General features: G+C 40.4%; 1 protein-coding gene and 1 non-coding gene across 4 annotated transcripts in view; both read left to right on the top strand.

Moving 5' to 3' along the window:
- Positions 1–20,671, top strand: part of GTDC1 (glycosyltransferase like domain containing 1) — an 849,799-nt gene that overhangs the window by 437,501 nt on the left and 391,627 nt on the right. For 2 of the 3 annotated variants that reach the window (XM_053698267.1, XM_053698269.1), the window contains exon 5: positions 4,204–4,236. The exons of the other annotated variant lie outside the window; for it this stretch is intronic. In XM_053698267.1, coding sequence (XP_053554242.1) covers positions 4,204–4,236 — 33 coding nt within the window. The remainder of the gene's footprint in view (positions 1–4,203; positions 4,237–20,671) is intronic. 3 annotated transcript variants of the gene reach the window in all.
- On the top strand, positions 11,900–12,018 carry LOC128646350 (U5 spliceosomal RNA). The gene has a single exon (XR_008400293.1). It is a non-coding gene; the product is annotated as a U5 spliceosomal RNA (small nuclear RNA).

The following is a 20,671-nucleotide window of genomic DNA, read 5'->3' as shown; positions in this document are numbered from 1 at the left end:
GACCCATACACTAAAATGTCGTCCATGACGACTGCTGTGCCCTCGTGGTCCCTTAAGATGGAATTCATCTCTCTTTAAAAGATTTCAGGAGCAGAGGATATCCCAAAGGAGAGTTTGCAGAAGCAAAACTGAACTACCGGTTTAATGAAGGTTGTCCATTTTTGGCTCTGTGGATCTAGAGATATCTGCCAGAAGCTACTGGTAGCATCCAGTGAGGGAAGAACTTCGCCCCAGCCTAGTTTTGGAGCTATGTCTTCAAGCGTCAGCAGCACATATCTCTCTATCCTCAACGCCTCATTCAGCCTTTTCAAATCTACGCAGATGCGTACCTTCCCGTTTTTCTTCTCAACAGGCACAATGAGGGGCACACCAGTCAGTTGCTTCAACAACCTCTTCAATAGCGCCCATATTCTTCAAGTTCCTACGAGGAGTGGTAATGCTGTATGGGACTCCATCACCTTTAAGTGATATTCGGACTGGGTTGCAATTCAGTAGGCCCAATTCACCAAACATGTCTTCTGAAATCTCATTCTCTCTGGCGACAAGGCCCAAACCACAGGCTGCTTTACTGCTTAATAGGTTGATAACACTGGCCTCTAATTACGTGTACCCACATGGTGAATTTCCTCTGCTTGTACTCGCAGCTGACAAGAAATTTCCCAGCACAATCGATAAGGCCACCAGGACTATGAACTTTCGTTGTAACTTTCTCCAGCTGAGGCTGTCGAGGCAGTTTTATGAATGCTGCAAGGGACTTTACAGTTATGTCTGCTCCCGTGTCAATCTTGAAGGCAACATTGACTCCCATTACAGTAAAGGTAATTTGACAATCTTCGTCTGAACCAGACCGTTCAACAACAGACCCTACAAAGGACACTTCTTGACACTCCTGGTCACTATCCACCTGCATTTCCTTAATGTGTTCAGTTTTACACGGCACTTCAAAATGGCCCATTCGGTTACACTTTTTAAATCTTTTATCTTTAGCAGGGCATATGACATTCTGATCATGGGTACGATTACATCGCATGCAGCGAGCCTGCTGCGCACATCCGCTTTGGGGCCTATCTGTTACCCTTGGTCTACCGCTCACACTGTGCCTTTAACCTTCAGCTCTCCTGAACTGCTGCACTTCATCCACAATACTCTCAGACCTCAGATCAGCACTTTGTTTTTTCACCAGTTCACTCTGGCGGACAATCCTAATAACCCCATCTAACGTTAATTCCGCCTCCAACTGTAGCTTCAGTGAGACCTCAGCATCTACAATTCCTATGACTATTCTGTCTCTGATTTGCTCTTCTTTAGCAACACCAAATTCACAGAATTCAGCTAGTTCATACAGGCTGCGCACAAATGACTCCACAGATTCTCCCAAACCAATCATATTTGTTGTAACTTGTCCAGTCTACACTAATAATTACATCCTAATCTGTTTGTAGTGATGCCAATCCCCACTAAAAGTTTTAAGATGAATAAAGATGTAGGGATATGCATGCTTGTAATTTAACAAAACAATTACACATTGAAAGATTCAATTTCGATTACTGTTTTTTTTTTTTAATCGCTTAACGACCACAACGTACCCTGTTCGTTGCTGGGTGTAAAGGGTTTTTCTGCCTATAAATGCGCAGGTCTGACTGCCAGCAGTAAGACTGCACTATTATACCCTCCCACAGGCTTCCTGAAATAGTGTGATCTGGCTGCGAGACAGCTTTTTTAAAAAAACAAGCCCCATTGAAAGTGGTTAATAAATATTTTGTTGTAGTAATAGTAATAACAATGTTGAAGGTAACAGTCTGCTTTTTTTTGCTTCCATGAATACATATTTAACAGCAGAACATAACATAGGTAACTGCAACCAACCAACTGGTTTGGGAAATATGACGCATGCTGACAAAGTTATGCAAGTCGTAATGTTCCAACACAAAAAAACGTAAAATCTAAAGTTTATACTGTGATGTTTTTGTACAGTTTCGAGACAAATATGTAACAGTTACTTTAGATAAATTACACTGAGGTCTATTATGTTAAATGGCACAGCCATTAGATTTTGTCTACAAAAAATATATTTATTTATACCTTGTCATTTCAGTGTTTAGTGTTAATACTTTATTTTAATCTTACTTTCATATCTTGTAACCTTATTTCCTGGGACAGAGTACCCAAAGCAGCATCATTCATACACGGTGGATTCACAACTGTGTGCGCATGGATGCTTCATTGGCCCAAAGTGCCAGCATGATGCTACAGAGGTTTGACATTTCCCTAGGCAAACAAAGCTGCACTCTACCTCCTTGTATCCCTGCTAGGTGTAGAGCTACAGTGGAATCCTGATTGTTAAAATAAGTGCCACATTCATCACTGTAAAACAGAACCAGGAGGGATATAAAACATACTGAAATACAGGAATTTATTTCAAAACGGCTATTACAAGGTAAGCATTTAAAGTATAAATAGTGCGCTACTCCATTTCTACGGGTTTCCTCTTTAAGAGGTCTATGTTTTAGTGTGGGGGTTACTAGAGCCTTCAGTTATAGATAAGTACTTTTAGTTTTGTAACAACTTATAGTATAATTGAGCTATTACCCGTTTCTTACACCTGTATTTTCTCAGTGCTCTGTATAACAAATTATTTTGTTCTGTCCTTGTGTGCAGTTGCTGATAGAATGGCCTTAATCATGATCTGCATTGTTACACTCTTGATTTTGTAATCCAAAAATAAAATGTGCATAATTAATGAAAAACAACCTGGTGATTATGTGCGTTTAGCGATTACATCACAGGTTGAAGGACCTGCATGTTTATTGATCCCTTTGCTAGTGTGTTGTGATACTAGTAGGTGACATGCAATAAACCTGTTGTGCTCCACAGATATGTGTCTATGTGATGTTAAAGGGACACTTTGTTATTATAAGACATTTCTGTTGTGTTGCTATAGAATAACATAGCCAAGTATTAAAGGGATAGAAAGGTAAAAAATGAAATGTGCATGGGCGCATTTCAATGTGAAATACAAACATGTTTGCATTCTAATTTCATTAGCAAAAACGCTTCTAGTAAAAGTTATTACTGCTTTTCAGTGGCATACGCACATATGCTTTGAAGGCCCGTGCACAAATATTCAAACACCATGCCTGCTCTGAGAATCACCAGTGACTTGTATGACACACATTATGTCTTCAGAAGAAATACACACCACCAGCTCTGTGAGAAGGTGACGTGTGGTGTTTAAATACTGGTGCACAGGCCCTAACAGGATATGTGCGTATGCCACAGAAAAACAGCATTAACTTTTACTAGAAGCATTTTTGCTAATGAAAGTATATTGTAAACATGCTTCTGTTTCATATTGAAATGCACTCATGCAATTTAATTTTTCACCTTTAATGTTTGTAAAACAAATTAACATCCTTTTTTCTACAATTATTGTTTAATAGTCAACTCCACCCACCATTTGCCTTATATGAAGGAGCCAATCTGGGCTTTAGGGACCAATTTATCATACCTCGTATGCACCTGTTTCTTCACAAGCTTTCATGCTCCCTGCAAACAGGAGTTAAGAAGCAGCGGTCTTAAGACTGCTGATTCTTAACTCGTCCGCCACCTCTGAGGCGGCAGACAGCAATCCGCCTGATCAGATACGATCGGGTTGATTGACACCCCTGCTAGCGGCCGATTGGCTGCAAATGTGCAGGGGGCAGCATTGCACAAGCATTTCTTGCTGCCCCCTGCACATTTGCAGCCAATCGGCCGCTAGCAGGGGTGTCAAACAACCCGATCGTATCTGATCAGGCGGATTGCTGTCTGCCGCCTCAGAGTATGCTGTCAGCATTTATCGATGTGCGGCGGACATGATCCACTGTCATTGTTAAATCGGCCCCTATGTCTGCAGGCAACAAGACTACTGTCATGAAGTTAGTAGAAAACGCATTTATTTGCAGTTGTTATCAGTAAAAGCCAATTATGGACAGGTATCTAGCAATGTTAGCCTAGCAAAGTTAGCAGGTGCATTTCAAGTTTTAACTACTAGAAACTGCTACATTTTTTTCATTAATACAAATTTTATATACAAATGTGTTTACTGTCCCTTTAAGTGATTTAAAGTGATAGTAAACTCCCACTTTATAAAAACATATTCGGAATGTTAGTGATATTTTCGATGCAGTTAAATTCATCATTTGTTTTATCTTTTTAATACAGGTATGAATTTCAAATACCCCGCACTCCAGCCAGGTACGTGTCTGGGGCACTACATAGCGGGAAATATTACTGCCATCTAGTGCTCTTAGTTGATAACATATCTTAAAAATTGCTGCCATATAGTGCTGTAGACACGTGCATGCTCTTGAGCTTACCTTCCCTGCTTTTCCACAAAGGATACCAAGAGAACGAAGAAAATTTGATAATAGAAATAAATTGCAAAGTTGTTTAAAATTTCAAGCTCGATCTTTATCACAAAAGAAAATGTTTGAGTTTCTGTCCTTTTAAGTATTAAGAATTTGGAAAACAGGACTGGTGCAAGTTAAGCATAGGGACATTTTTTACCAAACCAAAATGAAACAGTGAATATGGCTGACTGCAATCGCCTCAACTTTGAAAAGCGCTCATGTTAAGCCGTTGATATGCCAATAATTATAAAATAATAGATTGTGATCAGCTACTAAATTTCTTTTGACCATAAATCATTATTATATACCTGGCACTATGGCTGCGCTTTACCAATACATTATAATTATTAAAGTAATGATTAAGCACCAAATTTATGAAGATTTCTGTTAAGTTACAAGATAAACATTTCATTTTGAATAGAATCTACTCTTTTAAAGGCTGAGGTCATAATGATCCAATACTGGAATATGAAACATTCCCTTCTGAGACTTTGTCATCCACTGAAAATAGTAGTATATTTAGGGTCTTGGATGTTTAGAAGAGACTTTCTTTGGATAACCACAAATTTAATCTCATTTTTATTGCTATATTATAGTTTAATTTCTTGGCAGAAAAAATAGGGCTCTGCTTGTCCAAGCAAACCATAACCTCCAATAAATTTGAGGGTATGGCGGCCCCTTTCATCCCTCAGGTGGCCTTTAGAGTAAAAGGTTGGCTTTGTTCTGGGAGAAGGTCCAAAATCATCTCCGAATTGTGGGTTTTGGATGTTTGTCAAGAAGGCTGTGCTGTGGAATATTAGTTTGTCCAAGGTCAGTGCAGTTTGTTTAGGCAGGTTTACTAGCTAACCAAATTTTTTGGTAGTGTTTCTTATCATATATTAACCCATTATTCCAGTCTATGGAGGTAAATTATAGTTACCCCTGTACTTAAAAAGACATTAAAAGAAGAAATAATAAAAAAATAAAAATAAAAAAAATAAACAAACTGCTTTTCATCTGTTATTATATTATTAATAATTATATTATTGTTATTATTATTTTGGGCAGGCTGCTCTGTTAATACATTAGTAATAAGATAAGCTTACAAACATAAATGATCAAGACATACCTGCACTCATACTGATGATCTGTGGCTCATTATGCAATTTCCTACAGAGATAGAAGCAATTTTCCATGAACAAACAACAGCTCAGTGGCTTGTTCTATGCCCGGTGACCACCTGGGAGTAGCTTTTTTTAGCCCAATTGTGCTTTTCACAGAGGAGAACTCTCCTGAAGTATATCAGTCGGATCCTGCGTAACAAGATTAGCCCAGCCCCAAAATACCAGGCAGTTCTCCTCTGAACAAGAGAAATCACAACCCCAGACAATCATTTTGGCCTCCATTGGACCTCGTCAGTGAAGTTCTCCTCTGTGAAAAGCACAATTGGGCTAAAAGAAACTGCTCTCAGATAATAACTGTGCCATATAACAAGCCAGTGTGCTTTTGTTTGTTCCTAGCAGATTGCTTCTCTTTCTGTATCAATTTGCAACTTATATAGCTGCATTATGAACTCTGTTTTACTCATTTGCCCATAGGCTACAGTGATCTTGATGATGACTGTGTGAAGCACTTTAAATGTATTTAGTAGTGCTCCACTGTCTATCTAAAATAATGAGCAGTCTAGGGAGTGTATTTTAGGCAATGTTTCGTCTCTCGACTTGTAAGGACTGACTCTGTCAGTCTTTAGTTATAGTCAGGACCGGCCAAACCTCGGAACAAATTGTGAATTTAAATATTTTTATTGCAGAAAATAAACTTGTTGTTAGTGTGAAAGAAAGAGAATATAAGTAGTGCATGTTGATGCCTCACTTCATATATTAGCCTGTAATTGATATTGTAACAAAATGGTTCCAGACACTGACCCCATTAAATGATTTAACTATCTATCCTTTCTACAATAGTTATATTTAGCATTGTGTATCTTCACTCACTACTAAATATAAGCAATTGAAAGATAAAAGGTAATATATAGAGTGTTAAGGACGTCTGGGAGTTTGTGCCATCTTTTTATATTTATATAACATTGCCTGCCTCTAGAATATTATGCATAAAACAAATTAATTCTGAGTGTGCTAAATAATAAATGGTACAATGTGATGGCTTTGTGTACGTTTTTATACACTGCCTTATATGTGCTTCTTCCTTAGGAACTATGTACAGAGCACAATCACCACAATAAAAGAACCTGGGAGTTAACTATGGCGCATGCACTTGCTATCACTGTCATGTCAGCAATGTCCAGTTACTAAAGCGTCAATTAAAGAATATTTATTGATAGAAGATTAAAAAATGAACAGCCAGGGCATCCTAGTGAAGAAACGTCATATTGTTGGATTGTCACAGTCTAAGAGCTCTGTCCCTCTGATCATCCTATTCTGCAGCCTCATCTTTCCTACTAATGTCCAGTTTCTAAACTGAAACCAGGGTCAGCCCCAAGCTCTTCCCACCACCCATTCAAATCTTCCCATGGTCTGCATATGGTACACAACTCCTGCTCCGACCTTGTTGGTCATGACTCTGTCTTACTCACCTTAAAGGGACATTATACACTCATTTTTTCTTTGCATAATGTTTTGTAGATTATCTATTTAAATAGCCCATAACGTGTGTTTGTTTTTTTTTTTAAATGTATAGTTTTGCTTATTTTTAAATAACATTGCTCTGATTTTCAGACTCCTAACCAAGCCCCAAAGTTTTATGAGAATACCGTCAGCTACCTACTCCAGCTTGCTCCTGTTTGTGTAAAGGGTCTTTTCATATGCAAAAGAGGGGGGAGGGGGAGTGTCTTATTTCCCACTTGCAGTGGGCTTTCCAGCTACCTTTTCAACAGAGCTAAACTGAGAGCTTCTAAGTAAGTTTTTAAACAGTTTTATACTGGATTTTTATATCAGTATCTGTGCATCGTATTCTTTATAGTAGTGTCTATTACATGCAGTTATATGAAAATGAGTGTATATTGTCCCTTTAAGTCTTCCCGTGGCAGAAATTGCAGACAAAGGTTGGGCGGTGTACAACTAAATGATATGGCAATGCAAGGCTTATTTGTTGCATGGCAAGAATGTGAAACTACTTACTTGGTCAGGCAGCACAGTTAGTCTTGTGAGCCTTTAAGAAGAGGCATGCTGTCTAAAGCTTACTTTACATCTCTGGTTATGCATTGGCCAAATGAACAATTTAGCAGTTTTGCATCTGTACTGTGGAGGAAATGCTTGCGGCCATAATATATCCATTTGTATGTTTGCAACAGTAGTAAAGATACACACTACTGGTGCACATGCAGCATTTTTATTTTTGCTGACAGAGCATAGTTTTAAAAAAGTTTCCTTTTTTACTTCTTTTGTCAAATTAGCTTCGTTTTCATGGGATTCTTTGTTGAAGAGATACCTAGGTAGGTGTCTGGAGCACTGCATGGCAGGGAATAGTGCTGCCCTCTAGTGCTCTTGCAAATGGATAACTTTATTGCAAAACCGCTGCCATATACAGGGAGTGTAGAATTATTAGGCAAATGAGTATTTTGACCACATCATCCTCTTTATGCATGTTGTCTTACTCCAAGCTGTATAGGCTCGAAAGCCTACTACCAATTAAGCATATTAGGTGATGTGCATCTCTGTAATGAGAAGGGGTGTGGTCTAATGACATCAACACCTTATTTCAGGTGTGCATAATTATTAGGCAACTTCCTTTCCTTTGGCAAAATGGGTCAAAAGAAGGACTTGACAGGCTCAGAAAAGTCAAAAATAGTGAGATATCTTGCAGAGGGATGCAGCACTCTTAAAATTACAAAGCTTCTGAAGCGTGATCATCGAACAATCAAGCGTTTCATTCAAAATAGTCAACAGGGTCGCAAGAAGCGTGTGGAAAAACCAAGGCGCAAAATAACTGCCCATGAACTGAGAAAAGTCGAGCGTGCAGCTGCCAAGATGCCACTTGCCACCAGTTTGGCCATATTTCAGAGCTGCAACATCACTGGAGTGCCCAAAAGCACAAGGTGTGCAATACTCAGAGACATGGCCAAGGTAAGAAAGGCTGAAAGACGACCACCACTGAACAAGACACACAAGCTGAAACGTCAAGACTGGGCCAAGAAATATCTCAAGACTGATTTTTCTAAGGTTTTATGGACTGATGAAATGAGAGTGAGTCTTGATGGGCCAGATGGATGGGCCCGTGGCTGGATTGGTAAAGGGCAGAGAGCTCCAGTCCGACTCAGACGCCAGCAAGGTGGAGGTGGAGTACTGGTTTGGGCTGGTATCATCAAAGATGAGCTTGTGGGGCCTTTTCGGGTTGAGGATGGAGTCAAGCGCAACTCCCAGTCCTACTGCCAGTTTCTGGAAGACACCTTCTTCAAGCAGTGGTACAGGAAGAAGTCTGCATCCTTCAAGAAAAACATGATTTTCATGCAGGAAAATGCTCCATCACACGCGTCCAAGTACTCCACAGCGTGGCTGGCAAGATAGGGTATAAAAGAAGAAAATCTAATGACATGGCCTCCTTGTTCACCTGATCTGAACCCCATTGAGAACCTGTGGTCCATCATCAAATGTGAGATTTACAAGGAGGGAAAACAGTACACCTCTCTGAACAGTGTCTGGGAGGCTGTGGTTGCTGCTGCACGCAATGTTGATGGTGAACAGATCAAAACACTGACAGAATCCATGGATGGCAGGCTTTTGAGTGTCCTTGCAAAGAAAGGTGGCTATATTGGTCACTGATTTGTTTTTGTTTTGTTTTTGAATGTCAGAAATGTATATTTGTGAATGTTGAGATGTTTATATTGGTTTCACTGGTAAAAATAAATAATTGAAATGGGTATATATTTGTTTTTTGTTAAGTTGCCTAATAATTATGCACAGTAATAGTCACCTGCACACACAGATATCCCCCTAAAATAGCTAAAACTAAAAACAAACTAAAAACTACTTCCAAAAATATTCAGCTTTGATATTAATGAGTTTTTTGGGTTCATTGAGAACATGGTTGTTGTTCAATAATAAAATTAATCCTCAAAAATACAACTTGCCTAATAATTCTGCACTCCCTGTAGTGCTCCAGACACGTGCACCCTCCTGAGCTTATGTCCCTGCTTTTCAAAAAGATACCAAGAGAACAAAGACAATTTGATAATAGAAGTAAATTAGAAAGTTGTTAAAAATGGCTTGCTCTATCTGAATCATGAAAGAAAAAATTTGGACTTTATGTCCCTTTAAGAGTTGAAATCAGAAACCTCCCTACTTTTGATTTTTTTACTTAGTACCACTTTGTATTCTTAATTGTCTAGAGGCAAAAACCATGGACAATTTGCTTAAAATAGCTCCTATTTTAAAAGTATGATATGTTTTGAGGTCTTTACTATCCCTTTTTTAAATGAGGATTATAGAAATATCATCTATTAAGATGTATATTTTCTGTTGAAAAATAATAAAGTAGTTTTAAATGAGGAGACTGTATTTAGTGATGTAGAAACAATACAAAGCAGTTTTCCTGCCCTATCAAAATGAACATAGTTATATAGCATTGCATATGTGCAGCTTCACATTACATGTAGTTTCCTGGTAGCAGAAAAAAGGTTATAGGTTCTGTTGATGATGTTATGATTCTGATTTTGTATTGTTACGTTTAAAAAATAGTATTAACAGGGAGAGTTCACAGCTGCATTCATTACTTTTGGGAATTCAGAAGTTGGCAAAGACACCCCAACCAAAGGCTTAAATACCTCCCCCACTTCCCTCATCCCTCAGTCATTCTTTGCCTTTAGTCACAGGAGGTTGACAGAGAAGTGTCGGAAGATTAAAGATAGTCTCTTATGGAGGGTAGTACTCTTCGAAATGGGACTGGAGTTTTAAGTAGTCCTGTCAGCCTCTCAGTGAGAGCATGAATGAAAGTTAGAATCCAGTGATGCAGGGAGAGTCTTTCTGCGAAACCATCCCAACTCATGTTAATAGCTCCTTAGCAATCAGCGTTGACGAGTTTCGCTGCCTGCTTTCTTCACTCAAGTCAATGTCAGAAGCGAGGCTACTATCTGTCACACTTGAAGGGCCGTGTTCCTGTTCCACGGCGTAGATTCCGGTAAGATTGTTTCATTTTACTTTGATTCGTGAATGTAATGTAAACCAAGAATTCTGTCTCAGTGGGACTCCTTTATCTTTACAGAATCAAGGATTAATATCTCCTGAGGGGGGTTATTGAACAGGGGGGACTTTAATCATGTTTGTTATATGATTCTGTCTGCTAATGTGTAGTGACACTTGAGCTTGTGGCTATATCGGAACATAGCGCTTTTCTCTGGCCTGCACAGTGTACCTTGTGACTAGGCTTGGTCACGTTCTGCACTCCATTTCCATACTCCTGACCGCATGGCGAAGGAGAGAGTCTGTTTCGCTAGTTGTCTGGGTCCCAGGAGGTGGTGAGTGCCCCAGCCATTGGGGGTGTAAGGTGCCGTTTTAATTTTTTTTTATATCCATAATTTCTATCCAAGTTATGGAGGATTCTGATTTTTTGGAGATGGATGTCTCTGATTCAGATTCCACTTCTTGCGAAGAGTATGAAATGGGCCAGGTAATCCATGCCCATCAGTTATGTTCCGAAATCCGCTTTAGAGTGCTCTCTTCTCCCACAACAGGGAACTTAGAGTTCGCCGAGCCTTCCGCCCCTGGGGATCACACATCCCATTGGGCGTGTGCCCTAGAACCTTCCTTAGCTACACAAGCAGGTGTCCCTAATGTCGATACTCCTCCGGGAAGGCGGCTTGTTTCCTCCAGCGGTTACGGCACGGTTCTGTATGGCCATATCTTTGGCGTTGGTGCATTTACAACTTCCTGGGAGGGAGGTGTTAATGAGTTACTGTCCATGTTCTGTCAACCAGGGCTCGCCAGGCGTGGGATCGTCTGGGTCAGTTCAGCCATCTGGGGAAGCGGTTTCCTCTGAAGCTTCAGGGGCCCAACCATCGGGGTCGTCAGTTGCCCCGGCGGAGGTAAGTCTTGATTTTCTTTATAGACTGGCGTGCCTTCGTGTCCTTTTGCAGCATGTTTTGGCGGTGCTGGAGCTTTGGGAGAATGGGGTCTCTGATTGACTGATTCTGTTAGTGTGTGCTGCCCTCTTTTTCTTTGATCCAGTAAGGATGTATTTTATTTCTTTTGAGAAGCTCATGCCTGTTATATTTTTCCGTTGGGAAACATTTTTTCCCTGGAATTTAATACTAGCAATTTTGTGGTCGCTTGGGCACTTCCACGGAAGTTGCATGTTAAGGTGTTAGTAAATTGTTATGTCTATAGTTCCTTTTGTCGATTCCTATTGGGGTTTCGATTTTTCTGTGGCCTGGGTCAGTTTTAAATGCCCTATGTAGCAGGCTGGTCCTGGTCGGGCACTAATTTATGTTCCTTAAGGTCTATATCATCCACGTGGTGCCAGTATGACTGGCGGTCCTGGTCGGGTGGTGAGTTGCTCTCTCCGATGACAAGTTCGTTCTACTCTGGTTTCTCTTCAGATTGAATAAAGCTTTCGATTTACTAAAGTTTTCTGTGGAGAGTATCATCCATGAGTTTTCAAAAATTTCTTTTTTTGAGGCTCTGCCCCTTGCAGGGCTAGAGCATGGTAGAGGAGGCCTTTTGTTCCTTGACATCAGACTGGTTCTTGTTTCTTCCTTTAGGTGGGGCATCAGAAGGATAGTCCTCATTGTCCTGTTCCTGATTGTTGGCGGGATTCCAGAAGGGATCCTGCTAAAGATTACTCTGGGGGTTTCGGAGGTCCTTTGGCTTTGGAACTAGGGTTCCCCATTCCCAACTGTACTGGAGGTTGAAAGGACTCCTTTGAGTACCAGGTTGGGGGATTTTCTCTCCTCTATGGTATTCTTATTAAATGTATTTTTGAGGCCTTGATGACGGTAACTCAAGATGTCTTAGGCTTCTTTTTTTCCCCTTCTTGGGGCTGGTTGGAGGTCATCTCTTTGGAAATTTTGGGAATTTGTGGCCTTTTTCTTCCTCCTCCTGTTTCTCGTCTGTTCCCTTGTTTTGATGCTCTGGAGGAGAATGTGTTTGTCTCCATTTTTTCCAGGAGCTGCCCTTACTTAAAGATGTCTTGGCTTTATCTGTCACTCGCCAGGAATTGTGAGGCTCATCCATAGTTAATTCCTTGAGCTGTGGGGGTTTCCGGGAGGTTGATCATGAAGAGATTGTTTGGAGACTATTTTATCTTCTCAAGCTGGATTATCCAGTTTTGAGTTCTAACTCTGGGGTGTTGTCCCTCAAGCCTTTAGGAGATATCCTCTATGTCTCTGGGATGCTTGGCGAACGTCCAGTGTCCGAGGACCTTTGGATGTGGCTGTGGTGGCTTCTCATTGGGTTCAGGTTCTCCATATGTGGTATCCCTATAGTTCCTCAGGGGTTACTACCTTGTAGCCGGCTCCGGGTTCGGGATGTCCAGTTTTCTGGTTTTTATGTTCTTGTCCTGGATATCTGACCGAATCTCTTAGATGGGTCTTGGACTGTTCAGTCCTTCCGGTTCTGATATTTTCACTTGCCCTCTCAGGGGTTTTTGGAAATAGCCTGATGTGTAGTTTAGCTGCCTAGCAAGCGGGAGATTGCAGTCGCAATCTGTTGCAGCTATTTGCACCTTAAAAGTGTGCTTGATGGCTGTTTGCCTTCTACTGGGCCAGCTGTTACAGCCAGATGGTCCCTCTACAATCGATATTGCCTTTACCGTCTGTCTGCTGCCGCACATTACATGCCTGTGGGCAGGAGAGCAGTTATATTTGGCTTTCTCCTCCCCTTAAGGAGATTGGGGCATACCACGGTATCCACCTAGTGCCCCGGATGTCTTCCTCTGTTCAGTGGGGTCCCCCCTGCCTTCACGTTCAGTATGTCATGAAGGGTGGGATTCTGGTATCGTGCCGTCACTGTTGTTTCAGTGTAATCTCTTTTTTTCCTGGGTGTGTCCCTTCTTGTAGGGCAAGGATCTGTGGCTGGGTCCTGGAACCCAAGCTCGTCCTATGTTTTGTCATAGCTTAGTTGGTTAGCATGCCAGTCCTGTTAGCAAATGGTGGAGTTTGTTCTACCCATTGGTACTATTCAATTTAGTTCCCCTCCTTTTTCCTTACTAAAGATCTGGGACATTGCCAGTCAATTTGTTGCTGAATCCGTTGCCTCGGAGAGGGGGTCAGAGGTCTGTCTGCTTGGTTGAGCCTTGACCGCGTTTCTTACTTAGATCTGGTGATCCCTCCTTAACTGGGAGGCTTTGCGGGGTTTCTTTCCTCAGCAGGGGGCTTTCTCTGCTGGTTTTGGATGCTCTCCTCTTCCTTGTTTTTCCTGAGAGGGAGTGAGTTTTTGCACTCCTTCAGAACTTTTCCTCTGTGGGTGTCCTGGGGCAGTTCCTAGCTTGTTTGGCTAGTGTTAATGGCTGGAGTTTGCTAGACTTCTGTTGCAGAGGGAAGCCAATGGCTTCTTCTAGAGCACGATAAGATTTATGGTGCTGTTTGTAGGCGGTTCCCGGAGGTAGTTTTTGTCCCTCTGTTGCTCTTTCAAAGTGCGGATTGCACGCTGTGTGAGGGATGGGGTCTACCTTGTCTCTCTAGGTCTCCGGGTTGGGACGTTACTTGGTCCCTTGGACTTCCGATCAGATAGGGTTTGTTTTTTTCCCTTCCTTCTTTTTGTTCGGTCATTGGAGTTTGTTCTCTATGCGTTTTTGTCCTGCTGCAACCTTGGTTTGTGCTTGGAGTTAGGCTAGGGTTCCTTTTACCCTAGCTTGTTGGTCTTTAGATCTATGTTGTGTTCTTTTTCCTCTTCCCTTCAGGGGGTATGGGGAGGTCCCCTTCCCTCGGGTTGGAGGTAAGTTTTAGTGTGGGCTTGGAGCCTGCAGGACTAGTTTCCTCTGAGGCTTTGTGCTCGGTGGAATCTACTGATTCTGAGCAGTCTCTAACTAGGGCCTAGCTGGTTTTAACTGAGGGGCAGTTACCTGGTCCTTTCAGGTTTTATTTTTCTGTTTCTGGTGAAGCAGTTTGTTTTTGTCAAATGTTAGGGTAATTTCAGGCTGCGGTGCCCTCTAAATGGGCCGCCTTGTCTGCCCGCCCTTTTTTTTGCATTCAGTGTCCTCTATAGCTTGGATATTGTTTTCCCAAAAGTAATGAATGCAGCTGTGGAAAATCTTAAATTATGCTTACCTGATATTTTTTTTTTTCTTCTGACGAGGAGAGTCCACAGCTCCCCGCCCACGTTCTTATATGTGGTGGCCGTTTATTTTATTCTTCTGGCACCCTTTTCACCCTGATATTTCTCCTACTGTTTCTTGTTTCCTTGGAAGAATGATTAGGGGATGAGGGAAGTGGTAGAGGTATTTAAGCCTTTGGCTGGGGTCTCTTTGCTTCCTCCTGGTTGCCAGGTTTTGAATTCCCAAAAGTAATGAATGTAGCTGTGGACTCTCCCTGTCAGAAGAAAAGAAAATTATCAGGTAAGCATAATTTAAGTTTTTAAGAGCTTGGAGACGCATTAATAAACTGATATTTTTTAACCTCTTCACAACATTAGGATGTTACATGACGTCCTGAAAACACTGTGTCTTCATAATGTTAGTACAGCATGGAACGTCCTAACTTCTGTGCCCCCCCCCTTTTCCCCCCTAAAACTTACATGCTTGGATCTGACATAGGGACTTGCCTGGCAACCTGGCAGTCCCCAGGAGCCAATCAGCACCGTTGAAGTCACATGATCACAGTGACAGGTAGTCACTGATACAATGTGACAGCCAATGATTGGAATCATTGGCTGTCTGCATTTCCCTCTACCTCTCTCTTTCCTCAGTGTGATCTGAGGTGAGAGAGCAGAGAGATCACTCCCACAAAGTGTCCCAACAGTTATATACATCTCTAATAAAAAAAGAACTAAATATATTAACCCTTTAGGTGCTTATCACCGTTTTATTGCTGTGATCACTGATCAAGAAGTGGGAACTGGTGGGTGGGTTGAGAGAATTAGGGTTAGGTAGGAGTACAAAAATTAAATAAAATGTAACCCTTTTAGTGCTGTTTAGATCTATGTGTCAAATTTCCATGTATGAAGACTGAAATGGACAGGACCCATATTTGACCCTATAACTTCCCAAAACCCCATAAAACCTGTTCATGGCGGAATTGCTGTACTTTTGGGACATCGCAGAATACAAAAATTGGTGTTTTGTTGCAGTAATTATAATATTTGCAATAAAATACGTGTGTGTGTTTGAAAAAAAGAGTTAGTTTTTCACACTTAGATTCTATTTGTATTTATTTATATAAATATTTTATGTAAAAAGAAAGCCCTATTTGTCCTCTAAAAATTAATGTGTAATACGTTTGGATGCACTTAATGAAAAAGAAGTAAATTAAGGTTGAATAAACATGTAGCTCCAATTCTAGGTTTTGTTCAGAACTTGGACAATTGCCTCCATCCTTAAGGGGTTAAGTAATTGTAAATTTACGTGCAAATTAGCTAAAAATGTGAAATGTATTGTGATGTGTTTTTCATAATGGGATAAATTGGTCATGTCTTTGCTTTGTTTAATATGAAGCTGCAAGAAATGGGAGAAGGCTGTATAGGAGATGCGCTGATGTCTAAGAGTTTTAGGAAGTTTATACCTACTGTAAAGCTAAATCATTTCACTTGGAGTATATAGAACTGATTTATCAGAATGTATACATCTAATGTTTTCCTATAATCCTTTATCTCCTAAATGTCTTGGTGAGGACGTTGGGCCTATCATTTGCATTCCATATTGCCTCATGGCTTTACTTGAAGACGTAGAATCAATAATTCCTAAATAATTACAAATATAGACTATCATTTGCATTTTAGAACACATAAAAACAAACCAAAAGTCAGGCAGAGAAGACTGGGATTTATTGGTGGGGAAAGTTTTAATAATTTTATTTTTTCACAAATGTTTATGAAAAAGTCTGGATTTTGGAATTCCATATTTGGAGATTTGTACCTGTAATAGGGAAAAAAATCTTAAATTACAAAAGCCCATCACACAAATCACTTCCAGTCATCCCTTTTCCTAACCTACTTTAAAAGCTAAATAGATATAGCACAAAGCTCAATAAAAAAAAGTCTCAGTCCCAGACCTAGCGGGCCAGAAATTCACACAGCCATTTTAGAAGTTGTTTAAATGTCTGACTGCTCCACAAATATATGCTTTTTAATCAAGATCTTATTGGAAGGCTTTTCAGAAAGCCATTGTTTTCTACAACGTAGTATGGTTACAGAGAGGTTTAGAAAACCTGACCTAGTGAAGGTATAGAACTGAAAAAAAGCATTGGAATCACCAAGATTCAAGATGGTTACAATTAATTATAAATTCTTTGAAACAGGATTGATGCATGACCTTTATACTTTTAAGGACACAACTTTATATACCTTAGATAAAACATTTGGGCCTAGATTTGGAGTTTTGTCGGTAAGGACCCGCGTAGCTAAAGCCGGCTTTTTTCTGGCCGCACCATAAAAATAACTCTGGTATTGAGAGTCCACATAAAGGCTGCGTTAGGCTCCAAAAAAGGAGCGTAGAGCATTTTTAACGCAGCTTCAACTCTCAATACCAGAGTTGCTTACGCAAGCAGCCAGCCTCAAAAACGTGCTCGTGCACGATTCCCCCATAGAAAACAATGGGGCTGTTTGAGCTGAAAAAAAACCTAACACCTGCAAAAAAGCCGCGTTCAGCTCTTAACGCAGCCCCATTGTTTGCTATGCGGAAACACCTCCTAAGTCTGCACCTAACACCCTAACATGTACCCCGAGTCTAAACACCCCTAACCTTACACTTATTAACCCCTAATCTGCCGTCCTCGCTATCGCTGACACCTGCATTTTATTTTTAACCCCTAATCTGCCGCTCCGTAAACCGCCGCTACTTACTTTATCCTTATGTACCCCTAATCTGCTGCCCCTAACACAGCCGACCCCTATATTATATTTATTAACCCCTAATCTGCCCCCCACAATGTCGCCTCCACCTGCCTACACTTATTAACCCCTAATCTGCCGACCACACCGCTATTATTATAAAGTTATTAACCCCTAATCCGCCTCACTAACCCTATAATAAATAGTATTAACCCCTAATCTGCCCTCCCTAACATCGCCGACACCTAACTTAAATTATTAACCCCTAATCTGCCGACCGGAGCTCACCGCTATTCTAATAAATGTATTAACCCCTAAAGCTAAGTCTAACCCTAACACTAACACCCCCCTAAGTTAAATATAATTTTAATCTAACGAAATTAATTAACTCTTATTAAATAAATTATTCCTATTTAAAGCTAAATACTTACCTGTAAAATAAATCCTAATATAGCTTCAATATAAATTATAATTACATTGTAGCTATTTTAGGATTAATATTTATTTTACAGGTAACTTTGTATTTATTTTAACCAGGTACAATAGCTATTAAATAGTTAAGAACTATTTAATAGCTAAAATAGTTCAAATAATTACAAATTTACCTGTAAAATAAATCCTAACCTAAGTTACAATTAAACCTACCACTACACTATCAATAAATAAATTAAATACAATACCTACAAATAACTACAATGAAATAAACTCTAAAAATCTAAAGTACAAAAAATAAAAAAGAACTAAGTTACAAAAAATAAACAAATATTTACAAACATAAGAAAAATATTACAACAATTTTAAACTAATTACACCTACTCTAAGCCCCCTAATAAAATAACAAAGCCCCCCAAAATAAAAAAATGCCCTACCCTATTCTAAATTACTAAAGTTCAAAGCTCTTTTACCTTACCAGCCCTGAACAGGGCATGCCCCAAGAAGTTCAGCTCTTTTGCCTGTAAAAAAAAACATACAATACCCCCCCCAACATTACAACCCACCACCCACATACCCCTAATCTAACCCAAACCCCCCTTAAATAAACCTAACACTAAGCCCCTGAAGATCTTCCTACCTTGTCTTCACCCTGCCAGGTTCACCGATCGGTCCAGAAGAGCTCCTCCTATGTCCTGATCCAAGCCCAAGCGGGGGGCTGAAGAGGTCCATGATCCGGCTGAAGTATTCATCCAAGTGGGGCAGAAGAGGTCTTCCATCCGATTGAAGTCTTCATCCAAGCGGGATCTTCTATGGTCATCCATCCGGAGCGGAGCGGCAGGATCCTGAAGACCTCCGACGCGGAACATCCATCCTGGCCGACGACTGAACGACGAATGACGGTTCCTTTAAATGACGTCATCCAAGATGGCGTCCCTCGAATTCCGATTGGCTGATAGTATTCTATCAGCCAATCGGAATTAAGGTAGGAATATTCTGATTGGCTGATGGAATCAGCCAATCAGAATCAAGTTCAATCCGATTGGCTGATCCAATCAGCCAATCAGATTGAGCTTGCATTCTATTGGCTGCTCCGATCAGCCAATAGAATGCGAGCTCAATCTGATTGGCTGATTGGATCAGCCAATCGGATTGAACTTGATTCTGATTGGCTGATTCCATCAGCCAATCAGAATATTCCTACCTTAATTCCGATTGGCTGATAGAATCCTATCAGCCAATCGGAATTCGAGGGACGCCATCTTGGATGACGTCCCTTAAAGGAATCGTCATTCTTCAGTTGGACGTCGCCGGAAGAAGATGGGTCCGCGGTGGAGGTCTTCAGGATGGAGCCGGTCGTCATTGGATGAAGATAGAAAATGCCGCTTGGATCAAGATGGTTGCCGGTCCGGATCGCCTCTTCTTCCCGGATAGGATGAAGACTTTGGAGCCTCTTCTGGACCTCTTCAGCCACCGGATGATGGATCGCCAACCCCCGCTTGGGTTGGATGAAGATTTTGGAGCCAGGACGGATCGGTGATACCTGGTGAGGTGAAGACAAGGTAGGATGATCTTCAGGGGCTTAGTGTTAGGTTTATTTAAGGGGGGTTTGGGTTAGATTAGGGGTATGTGGGTGGTGGGTTGTAATGTTGGGGGGGGGGGGTATTGTATGTTTTTTTTTACAGGCAAAAGAGCTGAACTTCTTGGGGCATGCCCCGCAAAGGGCCCTGTTCAGGGCTGGTAAGGTAAAAGAGCTTTTAACTTTAGTAATTTAGAATAGGGTAGGGCATTTTTTATTTTGGGGGGCTTTGTTGTTTTATTAGGGGGCTTAGAGTAGGTGTAATTAGTTTTAAATTGTTGTAATATTTTTCTTATGTTTTTAAATATTTTTTTTATTTTTTGTAACTTAGTTCTTTTTTATTTTTTGTACTTTAGTTAGTTTATTTCATTGTATTTATTTGTAGATAATGTATTTAATTAATGTATTGATAGTGTAGTGTTAGGTTTAATTGTAGGTAATTTTAGGTATTTTATTTAATTAATTTAATGATAGTATAGTGTTAGGTTTAATTGTAACTTAGGTTAGGATTTATTTTACAGGTAATTTTGTAATTATTTTAACTAGGTAACTATTAAATAGTTCTTAACTATTTAATAGCTATTGTACCTGGTTAAAATAATTACAAAGTTGCCTGTAAAATAAATATTAATCCTAAAATAGCTACAATGTAATTATAATTTATATTGTAGCTATATTAGGGTTTATTTTACAGGTAAGTATTTAGCTTTAAATAGGAATAATTTATTTAATAAGAGTTAATTAATTTCGTTAGATTAAAATTATATTTAATTTAGGGGGGTGTTAGTGTTAGGGTTAGACTTAGCTTTAGGGGTTAATCCATTTATTAGAATAGCGGTGAGCTCCGGTCGGCAGATTAGGGGTTAATAATTGAAGTTAGGTGTCGGCGATGTTAGGGAAGGCAGATTAGGGGTTAATACTATTTATTATAGGGTTAGTGAGGCGGCAGTGAGGCGGATTAGGGGTTAATAACTTTATAATAGTAGCGGTGCGGTCCGCTCGGCAGATTAGGGGTAAATAAGTGTAGGCAGGTGGAGGCGACGTTGTGGGGGGCAGATTAGGGGTTAATAAATATAATACAGGGGTCGGCGGTGTTAGGGGCAGCAGATTAGGGGTACATAAGTATAACGTAGGTGGCGGTCGGCAGATTAGGGGTTAGAAAAATTTAATCGAGTGGCGGCGATGTGGGGGGGCCTCGGTTTACGGGTACATAGGTAGTTTATGGGTGTTAGTGTACTTTAGAGTACAGTAGTTAAGAGCTTTATGAACCGGCGTTAGCCCAAAAAGCTCTTAACTACTGACTTTTTTCCTGCGGCTGGAGTTTTGTCGTTAGATGTCTAACGCTCACTTCAGACACG

Source organism: Bombina bombina, chromosome 1, assembly GCF_027579735.1.
Source record: "Bombina bombina isolate aBomBom1 chromosome 1, aBomBom1.pri, whole genome shotgun sequence".
Classification (NCBI taxonomy): Eukaryota; Metazoa; Chordata; class Amphibia; order Anura; family Bombinatoridae; genus Bombina; species Bombina bombina.
Note: the sequence above shows the minus strand (reverse complement) of the source record. Positions and strands in the feature narration are given on the sequence as shown.